Source organism: Thermobia domestica, chromosome 3 (genome assembly GCF_964235325.1).
Source record: "Thermobia domestica chromosome 3, izTheDome1.hap1.1, whole genome shotgun sequence".
NCBI lineage: Eukaryota > Metazoa > Arthropoda > Insecta > Zygentoma > Lepismatidae > Thermobia > Thermobia domestica.
The window spans coordinates 10364984-10387221 of record NC_137456.1 but is presented as its reverse complement, the minus strand read 5'-3'; the positions used below and the strand labels follow the sequence as shown (position 1 = coordinate 10387221).

At 37.5% G+C, this 22238-nt stretch overlaps 1 protein-coding gene across 5 annotated transcripts in view; it reads left to right on the top strand.

Annotated features, from left to right (window-relative positions):
• Positions 1-21298, top strand: part of PICK1 (protein interacting with PRKCA 1) — a 69827-nt gene extending 48529 nt beyond the window's left edge. For all 5 annotated transcript variants that reach the window (XM_081754018.1, XM_081754017.1, XM_081754019.1 and 2 more), the window contains 4 exons: positions 1436-1569; positions 6570-6763; positions 12057-12309; positions 16094-21298. In XM_081754018.1, the coding sequence (XP_081610144.1) occupies positions 1436-1569; positions 6570-6763; positions 12057-12309; positions 16094-16189 (677 nt within the window). In that variant the 3' untranslated portion in view covers positions 16190-21298. The remainder of the gene's footprint in view (positions 1-1435; positions 1570-6569; positions 6764-12056; positions 12310-16093) is intronic.
• The last annotated feature ends 940 nt before the right edge of the window (positions 21299-22238 follow it).

The following is a 22238-nucleotide window of genomic DNA, read 5'->3' as shown; positions in this document are numbered from 1 at the left end:
CTTTCTTAAGGTACCGTGCGCATTCCAAAATACGAAGGCCAAACCTTACCACCTAACATTTGGTTTTCTGGTCGCTTTGTGCGGCTTTCGTCGGTTGCTGTCAACTCAGCTAAATGCCTATTAAACTCTGGAGTATAGTCATAGTTCCGTGTTTCATCCATTGTTACATACCGCATGAAAAAGTCCTTTTTATTGCGCTGAAACAGCTCCAAACAGTGCTTTGAATTGTCGACGCGTTGTTGTTTTTGGTCGACTGTGAGTAAGAATGGTACCCACTACGAACAGAGCTTTTTCATGGACAAATGTTCATGCCAAATGGTGAACACACTGCTTTCTGATATCTTTAAGGTGTCAGCTATCTCACACAGCTTCACTTTACGATCGGCCAAAACTATTTTGTGGACCTTTTTTCAGTTTTCTGGAACAGCTGTTGAATTTGGGCGACCAGACCGTTCCGCATCATCGATGTTTGTACGGCCGCATTTAAATGCAGGAAACCACTGCTCTACCATTTGTCTCGATGGAGCAGAGTCCGATTAACACATGTCAAGCCATTGCTTTACTTGAACGGTTCTTTTTTCCATTAAGCTCAGTGGTAGAGCGTTCACCTCTGGTGCTTGGGGTCCCGGGTTCGATCCCAGCCCCCGCCAAGTGAACTTTGTGGTGGACAAACACCGTGTGCGTGGGTTTTCTCGGGGTTCTCCCGTTTGCTTCCACTTTCTTCATTTTACCATTTCATTCATTTCTCATAATCACCGTCTCCTTTAGCCTAACCGGCATAACCGTCGGATGTAAAACTCAAAGATTTCATTTCATTTTTTTCTCCATTAAAAAGCAATGCTTTATCAACACACGAAATTCAGATCTTGTTTTGAAAGTTCCAAAAATTGCGTCACTAAAACCACTTTTGAACGTCAGATGTGAAATTGTGACACGTATCATTTGAAGGTTAGTACTTCCTAAATATCATATGGATTTGTGAATAATGGCGACATCTATATGCCGTCTTACGAAAGTATTGAGTGATGTGTTATATGAGATATTCGGTTTATATTATTTTCAGATTTTGTCTCTCAGATGAAGTCTGGTACTTACTTCAGATGTCTCATTGCGTATTTTCTATCAATGAAAACGGGTTAACGAATCATTTTGTTAGGTTCGATTCAGTTACTATACTTACATTTTTTTTTAAGATACTATTAACACTGTAAATTTTTAATTGGCATTAATAGAAGAAAATATATATTAATAGTGAAAGCTATTAAGAATCTTTTATAACAATATATCTACAGGAATCGTATGATTTTTACATTATTCGTGTGATCTATACGTGTTTGATGTTCTCAGTTATAGAGCGTGATACGCAGTTCATTTGATTTTATTTTCACTTTCTCGTTTATTTTTGTACTTATTTTTTTCCTTTGTTTCTTTCCAGCGTTTGGAGATACTTTTGCTGGAATTGGTGTCCGAGAGCCACAACCGAGAGCTAGTGAAGCCTTCAGCCGTTTCGGAGATTACCATCGCCAATTGGAGAAATATGGAATAATGATGCTCAAAAATGTTAAGCCTGTAGGTATTTTATTTCTTCCATATAGCGTATTATTTATTATTATTTCTATTGACATTTTTTTTTCATCTTGAGATTAATGGGAAATATAGAAACTGTTTGGTACATTTTTCTCAACTTTACTAAGCCAATGTATTTGTTACAGCAAAAATATTTTCGAAAGCCGCTTGTGGTTTCATCTTCAGTCGCTCAAAGTATGGAAAATGATCGATGCACTGAACTCACATATTTATAGATCCATAATTAAGATTAAATAGAACGTGAATTATGATGTGTTAATCAACGTATCATATCAAGAAGATCAGGGTAGCTCAGTGGTAAAGCGCTCACGTCTGGCACTTAGAGTCCCTGTTTCGATCCCAGTTGGGAACCGTGGTGGCTCAGTAGTAGAGCGTTCACCTCTGGTGCATGGTTTCCTTGGTTCGATCCCGGCTCGCGCCAAGTGAGCTTTGTGGTGGACAAACACCGTGTGCGTGGGTTTTCTCGGGATTCTCCCGTTTCCTCTCACTTTCTTCATTTCCTTCATTTCTAATCATCATCGTCTCCTTTAGCCTAGCCGACACAATCATCGGACGTAAAATTTAAAGATTTCATTTTTTCGATCCTAGTTCTTGGCCAAATACTTTGTGATAGACAAATGCCATGTGCGTACGTTTTCCCGGGTTCTCCCGTTTCCTTCCACTTTCCTTATTCCACCATTATCATCCATCTTATCATTCATCGTTTCCCTTAGCTTCTGTGCATAATCGGGGGAAGTTAATCTCAATAAATGAATAAACACATCTAAATGATTGAAGAGAAATAACTTAATTCTGAAAAGTGTAAAAGATAATAGATCTTGATTTTATATTGTTTCGGAGAATAGCATGACAGAAATGCTTTTAGTTTTGATACAATTGATGAAATATTTTTCACGCATGTTTAGCACTTTTCTTTTATACTGAAAAATTTTGATCCTCTCCAGAACAAGCGAACTATATGTATATACAGGATGTTTCAAAACAACACCGACAACGTTTGGGAGATGATTCCTGGCACCAAGATAAGACAAAAAGTATAGACCAACCTGGGCGCAAAAATCCGTCATTTCGGAGTTATAAGCTGCCGAAAACATAAAAAAATGAATATTAAAGGTCATCAAAAAATAAACTTTAAAGATCATGTAAAAAATGAACTGTCAGGGTCTATAGCTCCAAATTGAACCTACCATAGTCAGGTCTAGACTTTACTTAGAAACTAGTATATGCCCTATCCAAATATCCATGTTTCAAAATCTTGCGGTACTTCCGCAACAATTTTTATAGAGGGAGTTTGGCTACGGGCATATAATTTGAAGTACTCACCAACTACGTCTATAAAAATTGTTGCGGAAGTACCGCAGGATTCTGAAACATGGATATTTGGATAGAGCACATACTAAAGTGAAGTATTGACCTGACTACGGTATGTCCCATAGTATTGGAGCTATTTACCTTTAAAGTTCATTTTTTCATGTTTTCTGTAGCCTATAACTCCGAAAGGAAGCGTTTCTGCACCCAGGATGGTTTATACTTTTTGACTTATCTTGATCTCAGGAATTACCTCCCAAAGGTTGTCGATGTTGTTTTGAAACTCCTTGGATATTAACTGTGATTTATATATATTTCAATATATATAAATCAATATATATATATATATGATTTATATATATTTCAATATATATAAATCAATATATATATATATATATATATATATATATATATATATCTGTGTATATTTCAATAGTCTGTACTTCTAGAAGCATGGCTACAGTAAAGCAATGCTCCATTATGTTAATTATTAGAAATTATTACTTTAATTGTTAGGTGAATGCTTCTGTTAATTATTAGAAATTAATTGTTTCATTAAAAGTCTTTACTACGTTTCTCATCATTTTATTAGTTTTAGTAAATAAGGCAATAAAGAGTGAAAAATAAATTAAAAAGTAAGCCAGACAATATGTACAAAATACTGCTAAATAAACTAATAATTCCTTTGAAGTATTTCGTTGTGGGGCAGAAATCTGGGTACGCACTTTGTGATATCATAAATGTCAGACACTCAAATAATATTTTGTAAATTACGAGGGCTATCCAGAAAGTAGATTACGTTTTCGTCTGTGTCCGCTAGGGGCGGGGCTAGCGCGGCCATCTTGGGGTCAGAGCGTTGCGCAGCTCAGTCGGCATCTAGCCGTGCTAGTGAGAGGTTCGTGCTGTGCTCCGTTAAGATACTGTGACGGTTTGAAATGTCTGCGTTCATTGAAAATCCCGCGAGCTGCGAGGTGCGTGCAGTAATAAGGTTTCTGACAGCAAAAAACTGTAAACCGATAGAAATCTATCGGCAGCTGTGTGAAGTGTATGGGGACAACATTATCACTGAAGGTGGAGTGCGACAGTGGGTCATAAGATTTAAAAATGGCCGAACCAATGTTCACGACGAAGATCGAAGTGGGAGACCCAGCAAAGTGACTGCCGAACTTGTCGAAAAAGTCGATGTTAAAGTCCGTGAAAATCGAAAGTTCACAATAACGGAACTTTCTTTGAGTTTTCCACAAATTTCGCGAAGTTTGTTGCACGAAATCATCAGCGAAAAGCTTGGTTACCACAAGTTTTGTGCAAGATGGATTCCAAAAATCTTGACAGAGGACCACAAAAATCAGCGAATGGCTGCAGCGTTGCACTTTTTGGACGCCTACAATAAGGATGGTGACTCTTTACTCGATCGCATCGTTACTGGTGACGAAACATGGGTGAAACACGTGAACTGTGAAACGAAATTGCAATCAATGCAGTGGGGGCACACAGGTTCTCCCCAAAAACCCAAGAAATGCATGCAAACAATGTCGGCAAGGAAGATGATGGCGACTGTTTTTTGGGACAGAAAAGGTGTGATTTTGGTGGACTTCCTGGAAAGAGGCACTACAATAAACGCTCAGAGGTATTGCCAAACTCTGCAAAACCTCAGAAGAGCAATTCAAAACAAGCGCAGAGGAATGTTGAGCTCTAAGATCTTGTTGATTCACGACAACGCCCGGCCCCACACGGCAAATGTCACGCGTGAAGTTCTTGAATCTTTTCAGTGGGAGTTGTTTCCTCATCCGCCGTACAGTCCCGACCTGGCACCGAGCGACTTCCACCTCTTCCCAGCAATGAAGAAGTGGCTGGCTATGCAGCGTTTTGATGACGACGAACAGCTGCAAGAAGAGGTAACGAAGTGGTTGAAGTCGCAGGCGGCCGAATTTTTCGACGAAGGAATTTCCAAGCTCGTACATCGCTACGATAAATGCCTTAATTTGAATGGTGACTATGTCGAAAAGTAGTATTTGTGTGTGGCTTTCATCTGTATATAATAAAATTTGTTTCCTATACTTTGTTGATTTTTTATTCCAAAACGTAATCTACTTTCTGGATAGCCCTGGTAAATGACCTTTAAATGAAATAATCGTATTGTTATCGTTTATTTCAGTGATTATTCGGAGTTTAATTCCCTTTTCAGTACTAAGGTTGTAGGCTTAATAAATAGCTCCCGAGCGCATGCGCTAACCATATGAGGCATGCGTAGTAAGAGCGAAGTCAACAAAGACTTGTTTCCTAAAATGCACTCTCAGTGGTCAAAAGAATCTTTCATTTATTTTGAAACTGTATTTTCTAAGGGAAAGCGGAACGGCTTCCACAAACTATTCATAGAGGCACGAGAACTGGCTGCCACAGATGAGTTTTGTGTTACTACTTAAAACATCCCAAATATAATCTCCGAGCGTTCATATTGCACATAACTTTTGTTGAATTCGACCTTAGTACCTCGGAACGCCTCATATAGCCATGAAGGAGCTTTATATTGCTTGTTGAGATTGAATAATTGATATAAAGTAGAGCGAAGATTTAAAAACTTATTTATTTTAGTATTCTTGTTGAGTTAGAATACGAGGGCGGACCCAAAAGAAAACGGACTTCCGTTCTAAAAAATTAATTTGTTTTTTTTTTTTAAAAAAAAACAAACAAACAAACAAAATTCTTACAGTCCCCTTCAAAGTACTCTCCATTAAATGTGATGCATTTCTCCAGTCTTCTTTTCCACTGTTTGAAGCACCTCAGAAAGTCTTTAACTTTTGTATTGTCTAGTGCCCTGTGCGAAGCCCTTTTTACTTCACATCATCACATTCGTTTTTACATTTTTTCATTCTCGAGAACTCTCATTACCTGTAATGACCTTAGTAAAAATATAAAAAGAAAAGGATCACTTTCAATCTGATTTTTCAAATCCTGGCTCAAATTCAGACGAATTGTCTTTTTATCCTTTGTGAGCACGCAAAGAACGAACTGTGCGATAACACGTCTCATCTGCAAATCCTCAGTTAAAGTCCCCTAGAACGAGCTCCAACTCATTCCTGTTTGTTCGGAAATTTCCTCGATTGTAAAATAATGATTCTCGTTGATATGTAGGCAGATTGTTTTTCAATGTTTTCGTCTTTTTGATATGAAGGGCGCCCAAAACCAGCATGATGTTCAACACTCATCTCCCCGCGTTTAAAGCAGCCAAATCACTCGGAAAGTTATATGAAGCTAACAGCATCTTTCTTGAAAGCCTATTGAAGGATTTGGTAAGCTTCTGTGAAGATTTTTTAAGCGGGAAGCAAAATTTCGAAGACACTCTTTGTTCCTTTAAATCTCTCATAACGATTTCGCAGGCGACAAAGAATAGTTGAGAAAAACAACACTACTATCAAACGTTAAAATCCTACGTAGACGCCACTTGGGGAACTGATTTGGGAAGGTCTCTATTAGCCCCACCTAACGGGAGAACTCTCCACTACGCGTAGGAACGGCTGCGCGCCTTCAGTCTGGCTGCTTTTGTGTGTCTCCTCGTATAAGTAAACAGTCAAAGAAATAATTTCATTTCTAATTATAAGTAAGATATCTTCTTGATAAGTAAGCTTTGATTTGAAACTCTATTCGTAATTACTTTTCTTTCTTTCTTTTTAAAGATTCTGACTGATCTTGGGACATACCTGTACAAAGCTATCCCTGACACAAAACTTACCATCCGGAAGTACGCAGACACCAAATTTGAGTATTTGTCCTATTGCCTGAAAGTGAAGGAGATGGATGATGAAGAATATAGCTACAGTGCACTCCAGGAACCTTTGTACAGAGTAGAAACTGGGAATTACGAATACAGGTATTCTCAAAAGCGTTAAGGGGCTTTTAGAAAATAATGTTTTTGATTGATCATATTACCAGAATTTGCTGTAACAATGGTACTTCTTATTCTCAAGTATAACGGTGTCAAAATATTTATTTCTTTAATATATATGAGAGAGGATCAGAAACTAAGATTACAAAGGCCGATATTTCTGGAGTTTCGTCTGTTATAGAGGAATGAGGGGTGTGCGGTAATTTTAATTAGTGGTGGGCACAAAAACCGATTTTTCGGTTTTTAAAAACCGAAACCGGTTTTTGAAAATTTTCACCGAAACCGGTTTTCGGTTTTCTCCAAAACCGGTTCGGTTTTTCATCTGATCCGGTTTCGGTTTTCTTCAAAACCGATTCCGGTTTTTTTTTCAAAATTTGTTCTATTTCTGACCAGAATGGTATTTCGTTGTTCTCCGGAAACTGAATCCATTTCCACAGAAATAGTTTTATGTGTTTTCGGAAAGTTTTCACCGAAACCAGTTTCGGTGAAAACCGAACCGGTTTTGAAAAAAACCGAAACCGGTTTCGGTGAAAACCGAACCGGTGTAGGAGAAAACCGAAACCGGTTTCGATGAAAAACCGAACCGGTTTTGGAGAAAACCGAAATGTCGGTTTTTCGGGTTTTGGTTTTTATAGAAACCGGTTTTCTGTTTTTACAAAAACCGGTTTTGCCCAACCCTAATTTTAATATATGGATTTAATAACTGTGCGTAGTTTCAGCCACGTGTCACCTACGGTGCTAGTTGTAGGTAAACATAAATGGTGACTCATTTGGAAAATTGGAATGCGAAAGAGTCCGCTCAGTTATTCAATTTCTGTGAGCGAAACATGTAACCGCGGCTGAAATTCACCAGCAGCTGGTAAAAGTTTAAGAAGAGACTGTAATGTCTCGTCAGCATGTCGCCAAAGTTTGCAGCTGGTAGAGAAAACGTCCGCATACAGTCCAGAAGAGCACCACGCTGTTGAAGCAGTTTCGTTGGGACATCATCGACCACGCTCTCTCCAGCCCGGACCTCGCTTCAAGCGGCTTTCACCTGTTACTGCACTTGAAGGAACACCTAGGGGGCCGTAGCTTCGCTTCAGATGAGATGAAACGCATCGTGACAACGTGGCTGAACACGCAAGGACAGGATTTTTTTTTTTTTTTTACCGGGAGGGAATCTCCAAATCCATTCCACAATGTGACAAGTGCCTCAACCGATATGGAAACTATGTCGATAAATAACCTCAACCGATATGGAAACTATGTCGATAAATAACCTCAACCGATGTGGAAACTATGTCGATAAATAACCTCAACCGATATGGAAACTATGTCGATAAATAACCTTAACCGATATGGAAACTATGTCGATAAATAACCTCAACCGATATGGAAACTATGTCGATAAATAACCTCAACTGATATGGAAACTATGTCTATAAATAACCTCAACCGATATGGAAACTATGTCGATAAATAACCTCAACCGATATGGAAACTATGTCGATAAATAACCTCAACCGATATGGAAACTATGTCGATAAATAACCTCAACCGATATGGAAACTATGTCGATAAATAACCTCAACCGATATGGAAACTATGTCGATAAATAACCTCAAGCGATATGGAAACTATGTCGATAAATAACCTCAACCGATATGGAAACTATGTCGATAAATAACCTCAAGCGATATGGAAACTATGTCGATAAATAACCTCAACCGATATGGAAACTATGTCGATAAATAACCTCAACCGATATGGAAACTATGTCGATAAAGAAGCTTAACCGATATGGAGACTATGTCGATAAATAACCTAATGTATGTACTATCTGTTGGCTGTATTGGTTGTATGAAATAATATATACACGTTTCACTGCAGGCTTTGTAACCTTACTTTCCGATCACTCCTCGTATATACAGTCTTGTGTATTTTAAACAAAGCTTAATCACTACCTGTATATATAGTATTTTGAAATATTTGATTGTATCAAAAGTTTCAAAGAAACAAAAAAAATGAGCATACAGATGATTGTAAAAAATGGAAACTTCCGGAGATGGAAAAACTTCAGATGTCTGGGTTGGCAATGGTCAGGTGGGGACTGCAATGTTGACCTGTTGATGGTGTAGTGGGCCAAACTCCGTACTACATGAGAAGGAATAAAACGGCAGTGGGCATTGTTTTAAGCACATGATGATAGTAAAAAATGTTCGACCTATCTGATTTCCATAGGGGGAAAAATTGTTCGCGCTCGGTTATTCTTAGAGATCACTGTTTATGATAAAATTATATTCTCAGGGAGTATAAGACAAAAAAATAGAAGACTAGACTTCATGGACAATATGAAAAAAAAAAAAAAAACAACAACAACAGTTCTCATGAAAACACGAAACGATTATTAGAGGACAGGGTTCCTAATTTGTGGCAAAGACCTGTCAGTGGTTTCAGAATAGGGTCAATCCATCTGAAGTGGTCCAAAGATGGTAAAAGTAGTTGCTCGACCATCTCCGAAAATAAGAGAAAATAAGTCTGATGAACCTTGTGTGTGAGAAGGTCAATAACACCAGTCACGTTTGCGTATGTACAATTGCTCCTGAATGTCGGCCACCTTTGCTGTCGGTGGTGTGCCATTTTATGCATTTGCAAGCGTTTACGAAAACTACAGTTGCTCAGGACGTACGAGTCAGATGAACACAAAACAAAGACGAAGTTTACAGTACAGACTGAGGTACATGGTGAATATATACTCTTGCTCCTAAATAAATATGCAGGGTTGCAAACCAATACATGAAATCACCAGAAAAGGTACAGAAAATTTCACTTTTAATGGAGCTGTACGTTGGAATGGCATAAAATGGGGTTACATAAGTTTTGTGCCGAATGCTATTGCATGTAAAGATTCTGCAGAAATATCCACAGCTACTGGCGCCGTAGATTTATGAGGGTCCGAAATTTGAGGTTTTTCATTTTGTTGTCATTTTTGGGGCGTAATATCTCAGGAGGGCAAATTGCTGAAAATTTCTGCTTAGGTCACAAAGTAATTCTGTATGTGAATAAACTATTAAGACTGATATTGCATGGAGAAAAAAGTGAGGACATGGTAAAAATGCGAAGAAAGCACGTGCGTGACGATGGCCGTAGCTCGGAAAAAGTTAAATATTTGCATATACGTTTCATGCTAGATCTCAAAAACAACGCATGGTTCAGCAATTAGGCCCGTTTTCTTTTGTGTTCAGTTGTGCGAAAGTTTGCGAATGACGTTTGTTCCATCTTTCTAGCTCCATAATCATTGCCACGTCTATATGCAGGGTGTCTATCGGTCACAAAAGTAACGAAATTTAGCCTTCGGGTTACGATTTTTTTTTTTTTTTTTTTTTTTTTTTTATCTGTACAAATAAAAGTACAAACTGGAAAATTTTGCTCTATAAAAGGTCAAAATTCGCCACCAAAAATGTGTATGGTCCGCTTTAGAAGCTACCAAATCACAAGCAAAGCGCGCATTCATAAAAAATTCGTGAAAATTCGGCCTAATTCGCATCCAGAATCGCTCTTGAGAATATTACGAAATTACATGGCTTGGTAAAGAAAAGGTCACGTAAAAGTCACGAAATTTCACTTTGGAATTTTAGTATAGACACCCTGATATAGGAGAGGGGTTAGCTCACCCTTGCACCCACGACACCCATCGTCTAACTGGACCGCGGTATTAAGGCATTTAATGTATTAGCCAAGTGTCATTGAAATCCAGTCCCAATTACGGAAGTTAATATGTTCACAAGTTTGCGTTATATAGCATATATAGATGTATATGTACAGTCCGCAGCAAAAAACCTGCAACATGAGCATGTAAATTTATTGTGAAACGACGAAGTCTTTTGTTCCAAAGTAAATGTGCAAGGGAGGACGCCGAGGTTTCTCCTGGCGTGATTCGTGCCACTTAGACGTTATGCTGATCCCCTGCGCTGTTAGGCCTAGTTTTACAATAAACTTACATGTCCATGTTGCAGGTTTTTTGCTGCGGACTGTACCAAGCTCCGGTAGCTCTATTGGTAGAGAATTGGGTTGTATTCGGGAGGTCCGGGTTAAATTTCTGGACCGGCTACCCTAACTGGAGTTTTCCAGGGTTTTTCTCAGTCCCGCCAGGTGAATGCCGAGATGGTTCCTATAATGAAATAGTCCAAGCCGCAGCTTTCATAGTTCTACTGCCATTTCTGAACATACCTTACGCTGTTATGTTACATCTACAGGTGACGAAATTCAGGACTAATGTTGCAAAATGCGTGCCACTAACACTGAGATGCAAGAAAAGCATTGCTTGTATCTATGGTGGCCACCGCTTGGGTTCCTCTGACGAATGTACTTCGTAGGTTTTCCCCATTGGAACTGACAACAGCCACAGGCCGCCTTCATACAATTTTCGTGCAGTTGTGTGAAGAAATATCGCGGATGATTTCATAGTATCATTAGGCAGCGGTGTGTATAAAGGAAACACTGTGTTTACCTGATTTAATACTGCTTTGTTGCTCAGTCAGCAATAATTAACTCAAAATACCATCGTCATGAACGTGCTTCCTTCTCATTTTTACCATATCCTCACTTTTTTCTTCATGTAATATCAGTCCTGATTTTTTTTTTCAATAGTTTATTCACATACAGAATTACTTTGTGGCCTAAGGAGAAATTTTCAGCACTTTGCCCTCCTGAGAGATATTACGCTCCAAAAATGCCATTAAAATGAAAAACTCCAATTTTCGGACCCCCATAAATCTACGGCACCAGTAGTATCATAGCTATGGATATTTCTGCAGAATATTTACATGAAATAGTATTCAGCACAAAACTTATGAACCCCCCACTTTATGCCATTTCAACACACAGCCCTTTAAAAGTGCAATTTTCTGTACTTTTTCTGGTGATTTCATGTATTGGTTTGCAACCCTGCATATTTATTTAGAAGCAAGAGTATTATATATATTCGTGTACCTGTTTCTCCTGTAAACATACGTTTTTGTTTCGTGTTCGTCTGATTCATACATCCAGAGCAACTGCAGTTTTCGTACACGCTTGCAAATGCATGGAATGGTACTTCACAGACAGCAAAAATGGCTGCTATTCAGGAATACTAGTACATACAACAACGTGACTGCTGTAATTGGCTTTCTCATACACGAGGTTCAACACACTTCAATTTCTATAATTTTCCGAAATGGTAGAGCAACCTGCTTCAGGCCACTTCGTATGGATTAACTCAATACTTCCGATGATGGTAACCATGCTTTCTTTCTTTCAGATTAATTCTTCGTTGTCGCCAAGAAGCTCGAGCTCGGTTTGCTCGTCTCCGCTCAGATGTTCTGGTGAAAATGGAGCTTCTGGATAACAAACATGTGCAAGACGTTGTACGTCAGTTGCAGAGGTTAGTTGGTGGGCTGGCAGAATTCCATAAAGAATCTCTAGAACTTTTGCGTGGAAACTCTCTCTTTCCAGTTGAAGTGGATTTATCGCAGAAGGCATTCCAATACGAGTCCACCAGTCCCGTTGTGCAGGTTAGTTAACTGTTTTGAGTTTTTAAAATAATGTTTGCCAAACGTTGATGCTTACCAAGCTTCTTATTTACTTAATATTTGGATATGTCTTTCATGCCATGATACCCTTCACTACCTATTAGAACCAGTGATGGTTTTTGAGAGTAGTCACACCGGAAAAAAATAATATTTTATTGCTGCAATCTAAAATGCTCTCTCCGCTGGTCAAGTGAGGTTTTGATACAAGTAGTCCCAGATTCGATTCCCGGTGGGAGAGCACAAAAAATTAACTTCAGAACCATTCACTCTTATTAATAATCCGTTTCCGTAGCCTACAGGACATAATCGTGGAGCGTTAATCCTGAAAACTTTCTTCTTGCAACCCCATCTTTCTATGTACTATTTACACATTACAACTTTCTGAAAGCAAGAAAGATATTTCCACCCATGCAGCATTGCACATTAGTGTAGAAATAGTAAACCTCCTCATTAAAGACGTATATTTTGGCGCGCTTCCTCTCCCCGTCCAAAATAATCCGTCGTTCCGGAAGCGGCGAAACTTTTTCTTTCTTTCTTTCTTTATGATAGTGGGAGGGCGATAGCAGGTAGCAAGCAAGATGACCCAGAAAGTTGTACATGGTTTGACTCCTTGCAAGATGAAAAAATTGTTGCATGTCCCTTTCAACACTATATTTACATGGAGAAATATTGTAGGGTTGCAAGATTTTTTTTAATGACAGCTACAAGATTCTTGCAGCATGGTAGTCTAGCTTTAGGTACTGTTCTTGTACTCAAGAATTAGGACATTGGTTTGTAGGGATAAAATATTAATTTTTATCGGTGTGATTATTATCGCTGATTAGAACTCTGAAATAAGTTTAGTTGTTAATAACTAGAGAATTGTCCAGAAAAATGTACTCTGTTTGCTATATCCATATCTCGTTGACGAATTTCACTTGACAATTTTGCTGTGTGCTACTCGACTGTTTTATGCTGCACTGGCTAATATAACTGGCTCGTTCTACTACCAGCTACCCCCCGCGGCATAAATTGCCAGCTCCGTCTACCACAGCAAATTTAATACCTTACACTACACTGTGCGTTAGATTAGTGGGTTTAAGTCTTTTTGTTTTAAAATTATTTCATTACGAACACTGAGTACATGTTTTTCTTTTTGTGAACCCTCTGTAGATTGTGTGTATAGTGCAAAGTTGCTTAATTTTGAAAAATTTATTATTGCGGAATCCTGTTTATTATTGCGGAGTATTGTTTCCGTTATATTTGTGTGACTACAGTACGTAGTTTATAGCTTTTGGTAGGACACTATATCGTAGCAAGGTAAAACAGCTTGCTTCGTGTAAGTTTGCATAACAGTAGCAAAATTGGTGTAGTGACGGTGGGTGTCTTACAAATTTGTGCCAAGTTTAGGGGTGAAACCGATCATGCCGAAAAAGTATTTCAAACAAGTTGGTCCGCATGCTCGGCGTAAGTATAATGTAAAACAACTTGAGGAAGCAATGCGAGAAGTAGAGGGTGGAATAAGTATCCGAAAGGCAGCAGAAAAGTATAACGTCCCATATATAACGTTTTGTGTCAATGCTAAAAATAAGTACAGCAAGAAATATGGTGATCAAACAGTTCTCACTGAGGAGGAGGAGATGCATCTTGTTCAACGGCTAGTATGAGCTAAATGGCGCGTAAAATTCTCTGTGAGCAAAACCCACACACGCTACTTTATGGGACAAGCGACGCAAGTCCTTGAGTTCAACAGATAAGAGATAAAGATTCTTCGTAAAAAGTGTGGAAAAAAGCAGGTTATATTTGTGTTCCCGGATATTCCTGATGAACCTCAATAATTTTCACCAGATTGTCATGACTGGGAGATAAGTGTGTCGGCGAGTGTCGAATTTCTAGGTCTCGATGTTTAAGGTGTCGAATAACTATGACAGTGAACGTGCTTTCTACCAGCATTGTACGTCTCTATTTTTTGTAGTGTGTTCTGTACTCTGTCATTTACTGGGGACCGCGGTGGCTCAGTGGTAGAGCGTTCACCTCTGGTGCATGGGGTCTCGGGTTCAAACCCTGCTCCCGCCAAGTGAACTTTGTGGTGGACAAACATTGTGTGCGTGAGTTTCCTCGGGGTTCTCGTTTCCTCCCACTTTCTTTATTCCACCATTTTCACTCATTTCTCATGTTCACCATCTCCTGTAACCTAACCGGCATAATCGTGGGACGTAAAACTCAAAAATTTCATTTCATTTCTGTCATTTACTGATAATACATATATGTTTGAAATGTTTTTTTATGCTCTGTATCACCTCTCGTTCAGGCTTATACCGATCATCCGCAGCAATACATGAGTGATCGGGAATCACCCCACTATGCGGGGTGATACCGATCAATAATTCGTATTTAATATCTCATGCCGTAACGTAATACCACACGTCATCTTTTAACATCTGCTAGAGAAACAACGTAGGAAACTAATATGTATTTTTCAATATTGCAATTCAATATTTTTGTTGGTTTTCCCGCAAAAAGTTCAAATATTGATCGGTATCACCCCATTCTACGGTAACTATTCTCTAATTTTAAAGACATACAAACGCCATTTCAGTGATATCTGAGGTCTCAATGTCGACAGGGATGTCCTTTAGGGGGAGAGGGATAGTGTCCCCTTTGCGTTTGTTGTATGTTTGTTTTAATCAATAGTATACCAATAGATATTCCACCGCATTGTACAGTGTGCGTGGGTTTTCTCGGGGTTCTCCCGTTTCCTCCCACTTTCTTCATTCCACCATTTCATTCATTACTCATCATCACCGTCTCCTTTAGCCTAACCGGCATAATCGTGGGACGTAAGACTCAAAGATTTCATTTCATTTTCCACCGCATTGTGTTTTCTGAGCTCAAGAAAATAGCGGCAACTTCTTTAACATCTTAGTAATTTCATTTGTACGTAACTTGTACTAGTATGAAATTAAATAAAATGTTGTTACTTTATGTTGCGTTAGATTTTAAATGTACAGTCCGCAGCAAAAACCCTGCAACATGAGCATGTAAGTTTATTGTGAAACTACGCCTAACAACCCAGGGAATCAATATAACGTCTAAGTGTCACGAATCACACGAGGAGAAACCCTAGCGTCCACCATTGCATACTTATTTTGGAGCAAAAGATTTCGTCGTTTCACAATAAACTTACATGCTCATTTTGCAGTTTTTTTTTCTGCGGACTGTACCAATATTTCGTTCTTCTATTCTTGTGCTTTTCCGAGTTTTACCTTCTTTTTGCAGGTAAGTACGATTTTTAGCTACTATTTTCCTTCAACTGTGTATCTAAAATTCTTCTACCATAAATTTATAGAAATAATACTTAGAACATTTGATAACTGCCACTAGTAGGATGAACTGGAAAAAAAAAAAAGCCTGTACAAAATCGTAACTAACAACATGATGTAGGAAAATCGTACTTACCTCCGGAAAGAAGCTGAAACCCCGATTATGTCTGTAGGATAATTAAACGAACGAAATATTCGTATATTCAAGAATTAACGCAAGATAAAGTAACAAAGTTTTATTTAATTTCATAGCTCCAATTTCTTGTTTCCACTTGTAAGGTAATAATAAACTTTAGCTTTTTCCAAATGTTTGCTGCTTTTCTTTCTTTTGTCATACAGCCAAAGATTTTGGACCGCGAATGTGAGCGCGGCTGCATATATAGTATATATATATATATATATATATATATATATATATATATATATATATATAAATTTCACATACACTCTGTTGTGCTTTGTAGGATGGAGCAGATGAAGAAGATGATGATGATGAATTATTGCGTGCTGAAGAAGCGAAGGAAACTGATGATGATTTGATAACAGGCCTAAATGATTGAACGACCTCAGTTGGTTCATCCTTTGGTTACCAGTCATTGTGTGTGTATATATATATACATCTGACCAATTTTTAATTGTTGTAGCCAACTGTTGTCAGTTGGCAATTGTTGATTATTATATAACTTACGGGCATTATATGTTAGGGCATTACTGTGAATTATACAAACTCTCGATGCCAAAGTGATTTTGCTAGTCTTACCAACAGCATTGAAATTTATTTTTAAAAAAATATATTTTGTTCCTAAGTAATATAAGTGAAGAAAAACATTACTATTGTAACAAACACATATTTTTCACATCACTTATTTTCCACAGATTTCTTTTAAAGCAGGTAATATTGGATTTTTAAAACAAAATAGATTTATATTAACATCTGTCGTTGCGATTCAAAGTCAATTTCAGTATTATCAGGAATGATTTGTAGATTTTTCAATGAGTAATTATGAATGAAGAGATGTATGGTTCCTTTAAATGAAATTTGGATTGAGACTTCTAGTACAAAATAATGTTCTTTATCGTACACGTAAGATTATACTGAGTGTATATAGACACCGCGGAATTAAAAAAGGTATAACTGCATTGTTCTTTTAAATCCCGCTTCATCAATCTAGAGACATAAAAGTAATTGGATGACATATCAGGACCGTATGGGGGATGTCCTGTCTAAATTATTTCACTGTTATAACCATATTAGAACATGAGGCCTAACCCAATCATATCTCATTACTTTCCGTGCTGCTTCTGTTGTGAAGTATGCGCGTTTCAAGATGATTACACGACTAATAAAGTGTTACACAGTAAAAAATAATCCAATCTGTTGGATTGGATTTGAGTTCAGCGTCTCTTTCAGCAGCGAAGCTATATGAGACATGGGCCTACAGCTTAAAGTGGGATCCAAACCACAATAGTTCCCGGCGGGAGAATCAATCTGTACTTGATCACGATGTGCTACGAAATATTGTCAAGTCAGTTTATTAGTTAAATATTAGGGCAGTGGTGGGTGTCATAATAGCTTTGATACCCACTTAATGTTTAGTTTAATATTTTTTTGTATTCTTTCTTAACAAAATTATAAAACGGAAGGTAACCGTAAGCGGAATAGAGTTCTGCAAACTCGACCTAATATGGACTAAGAGGGTGACCTAAGATGTCAAGTTTTACGGAATAAGGGATGGGTTATTCACAACTCATAATATTTTACTGTGTAGTACTCTAATGGGAAAGTTTAGCTTATTTTAGAGTACAGCCATAAACCTTCAAGAAAGCCTATCAACGGCTAGCAACAATAGAAGGAAATGTGAAAGGTGATACACACGGCTGCCTTTTTTCAGCCACTTCCTTATAGAAAAGGGGGAATGGTGTAGATTGGAATTTCCACGGAAGAACAAACCCTGTCTCTAAATTTGTTATCTAGGTCGAAGAATTAATGTTACAAAGGAAAGGAACAACACCTTCAAAAAATTAAAAAGTTTGAACCATATAGGATGTTAGAAATTATTACAGTTTAGCTATTAATACGAGGGAGTATCGTAAAATTTTAATTATCATAGTAAAAAAAAATCAGGCTACAGGGATTGTTGTGATTTGTAGTTGATAACCTCTGTCTATGTAGTCACCACCCACATTTACACATTTCTCACAGTGTTCCTTCATTTTACGAACACCGTCATTGTAGAGGTCTGCACATTGTGCTTTAAACCACTTTTCCACCTCATAAATGACGTCATCTGTGTTTTCAAAATTGCCACCATGCAACGGAAACAAGAAAAAGTCACTGGGTGCGAGGTCGGGAGAATAAGGCGGATGCTGCAATACCTGGAAGCCGCATGCCCTTGCTTTGTCGACAGCAACTTGAGATGAATGAACTGGTGTTTCTGGAAAGGTGCCAACAAACGAGGAACCCAGTGCGCAGATACCTTAGATATTAGACATGTGAAGTTCGTCATGGGTAATTTTTCACACACTACCATAACTGCGACCAGTTTCATTCATAATCATTTGGATGGTTAGACGTCTGTCTTCGAGGATTAAACATTCCACTTTTTTTCACAGTGGCCACATCATCCGTTAGGAGTGGTGTTCCAGGTCTTGGGTCGTCTGTGAGGGACAAATGACTAGTTTGTAATTTCCTTTTCCACTTTATAATGGTATCATCAAATGGACAATCATCGCCATACACAGCCTTCATCTCGTTATGAATCTGTCTGGCATTATTACCCTTCAAATACAGGAACTTTATCACACTACGAGTCTTAATCTTATCCATCTTCCCAACCTTTTGGCTCTTGTTCATTTCAAGAGAGATTCTACTCACAAATTTTGTTCTATCCCAACTCTACTAGGAATATATTGCCATGTATATCTTATTTCCACCTGAAGTATTTTGTTAACTTACATTTTACGCGGAGTATTTTGTTAACTTACATCTTTTGCTTTTCCCATTAGGCTGCAATTACAGGACTACACAGAATAAAAGATTGATACACGAAACACGTCACGATCATTTTAAACTGGCCCATTCGAACTGTTGAACACTTTGAATGTCATTAACTTCTTACGACAGCAACCACAACACTTCAAACTGTAACTTGTTGATAGGAACCACAATAGCTATCTATAACTGAAACACCACTTTCAAAATTCCCCCCCCCCCCTTCCCCTCAGTAATACCATCTGCTGTTCAACGGTGATATCACCACTTCAACTGTACAGTAAACAAAGGAAGGATCCTATATTGGTGGTTTAACCATTAAATTAAATGTTCTAGAACTCTGAAATTAGGACTCCTACATCAATTTTGCATTTTTCGAGCGTGAGTGTAATAATTTGAATAGGTCTGTATATTCCTTGTTGAAGGAAATTGTGTTTTGAATTGAATGTGGAATAAAGTTACGTACTATCTTGACACATAACCATACTCAGCAAATTGACTGATTGAGAATCGCTTTTACTATTGTTCCTGCCGTTATTACTACTATTATTAAATATTTTGCATTCATTTAGGACAGTTTTATTAATTTAAAATATTTGACTGAAATCTGTTCATTTTGTATTCATATGTACAAAAAGTAATACATACTTGTTTTCATCCCTCGTGTATGTTTTGTCTAATGCATTTCTTCAAATAGTTACAGTTCTTAAATTCCTGTGGTTATTTGGAAGCATATTGTCATTGTCGAATAGTCTGCTGGTTGTGAAAACTACGGTATGAGCATTCACATCTAAACTTAAAAGGCATATAATAACCTTGAGTTAATTTAAGCAACCGTGTTTATTGATGTAGTCATAAACGTTTCAACGGTTGGCGTTATCGTCATCACCGCAAGGTGTCTATTAAATATTTTTCTATTACGTTAATTCGTAAATTCATGGTAAATTTCTGTCCTTAGAAATACCAGTATTATACTCCGTTTACAACAAAATACAATTGTGATTTTACGAGGGGCAGTCAAAAACTTCCCAGAATGACGTTGCTGTTTCTGTATTAATGATCCAATCATAGTGAATCCTGTACAGTCCGCAGAAAAAAAAAAACTGCAACATGAGCATGTAAGTTTATTGTGAAACTACGAAGTCTTTTGCTCCAAAATAAGTGTGCAGGGGAGGACGTCGAGATTTTTCCTGGCGTGATTCGTGCCACTTAGACGTTATGTTGATTCCCTGCGCTGTTAGGCGTAGTTTCACAATAAACTTACATGCTCATATTGCAGGTTTTTTCTGCGGACTGTACAATACTGTCCGTAGGTTACCTAATTATGAATTTGACAAGTGTGAACAGGTCATAGCAGGCAGTTCTTGAGTAGCGTAGCTGAACGGAGGAGTGGGTGGTGATTAGTCAGAGCAATGTCGCAGTTCGAACAACGCGCAAAAACATCAAATTCATGTTCTAAATGAGGAAATGTTCTCCGAGAGCCTGAAAAACAGCTTACGGTGATAGTGCTTTAAGGTTAGTGTAAAGGGACAAGTTTTGCCGATAGATGTCACTACAGTCTTTGTATCTCCCATGTACTTTTTACCTTTCACGAAAGTTTACAATTTATCTTACAAATTTAAATCTATAGACTTCAAATTTTTAGAGAAGAAGCTTCATAACCTATTAAAGGGAACAATCCGTGCCGATTTTTTATTTAGAATTTTCTTCATTGTTGAAACAGTTCCATTGTTAAAGATGTGAATATCCATTTCAACAATCAAGCCATTTCAACAACGAAGAAAATTTTAAATAAAAATAGGCACGGATTATTGTTTTCGATAGGTTATGAAGTTCCTTTTCCAAAAATTTGAAGTTTCTAGGTTGAAATTTGTAAGAGAAATCGTGAATTTTGGTGAAAGGTAAAAAATACATGGGAGAGATACGAAGACTTTTGTGCCATCTATCGGCAAAACTTGTCCCTTTAAACCAACCTTAAGGAAATATCACTGGTACCCGATTCGCAACCGTAAAAGATTCCGAAACCAACGCGACGGCTAATCTTCGGAAGACACCAAAAGAAGGTTTCTGTCAGTGTTTCCAACATTGGCAGAAGTGGTCGAGGAAACAGGACCGTGTCGTGGGGGGGGGGAGACAGCCCCGGGCGCCGAAGTAAGGGGGTGAACAATTCGGGAGAAAAAAGGAAAAAAGATAGGAAAAATTGGTTGGAATATATGGATGAGGGCGCCGTCGTATACTCTCGCCCCGGGCGCTGATTTTCCACGGCACGGCCCTGCGAGGAAGTGTGGGTGTTCCGAAAATGCCTACTTTGAAGGAGATTAACTAAATGTGTACTAAAGATTTACAATAAAATTCCGGTGACTTTTTTTGACTGCCCTTTGTATACTCCAATAAACCACTTGAAGGTTTAGTTCATTAAATTATTAAAAGAGACTTTTTTTTTTTTAAAGCCTTCCTTACTTCGAATCTCTTAGTTTTAACAATGTCTCCACCTCGCTTTGATTTTAATAAGTGTTTTCAAGTCAACACTATTCAATAAGTATTTAAAAACTATGTTCAAAAAACAGGAATTTGTACAAAAAGGAACCTCTTTTGGTTGGAAACCTATTCTAACTATTAAAAGCTTGGTTTGGAAATTGATTCTAAAAACATAAAAAAAAAAAAAAAAAGTGAAAAATCATAATGATAATCAAACGGAATAACAAATTTTGTGCTTAGAAGTACTGTTAAATACAACCACATTCCTTTGTTATAATATTTATGAGAGCACCACAGTTCTTTACCCATGTTCAAGTGCAATATTTTTCGTTTGATATTTATATTTTGAGGTAATGTTATATCTTCCTTAATACAATGAAATATGATAAATATTTTGTTTTTTGTCGTAAAGATATTTTATGTAATATTGTTTCGTTATTACCTTACAACAGATTTATTGCACGTTATTTTATTTTATTTTATGAGCACTATTTTTATTGTAAAATGAATTTGCAGAATAAAATGATATTGTTAAATAATTTCGTTGTTTATTTCTTCTGCATTCATTGTGTCAATGAGATTATGTACACTCATGTCCAAAATTATTGTCGCATGCCTATAAATACGTTGTTGTAGAAATATAATTTGATAACGAATTAGCCCGGTATTTCTTATAATGTTAGTATGTTTATTAATCGGCAAAGACATGTATGTGGAAAATTTCATGTCAAGATAGCAGTAAATAAGAACAATAAAACGAAAATAAAACTTTCTTGTCCATTTAACAACATTTTGTTTTACTCATTTTAATTTTCGTATTTATAATTCTTTTCCTATGAAATTTATCACAGATATACATTTCTACATTATAGACATAGTATCAGTATTAATGGTACCCAGCAAAATTATTATCAAATTATATTCTTACAAGAAGACAGTTATAGATATGCGATAATCATTTTGGACATGAGTGTACGTGGAGTGATCAGAAAATAAGGTTACAAAGCCTGCAGTGAAACGTGTATATATTATTTCATACAACCTATACAGCCAACAGATAGTACATACGAGGGGTGATCAGAAAGTAAGGTTACAAAGCCTGCAGTGAAACGTGTATATATTATTTCATACAACCTATA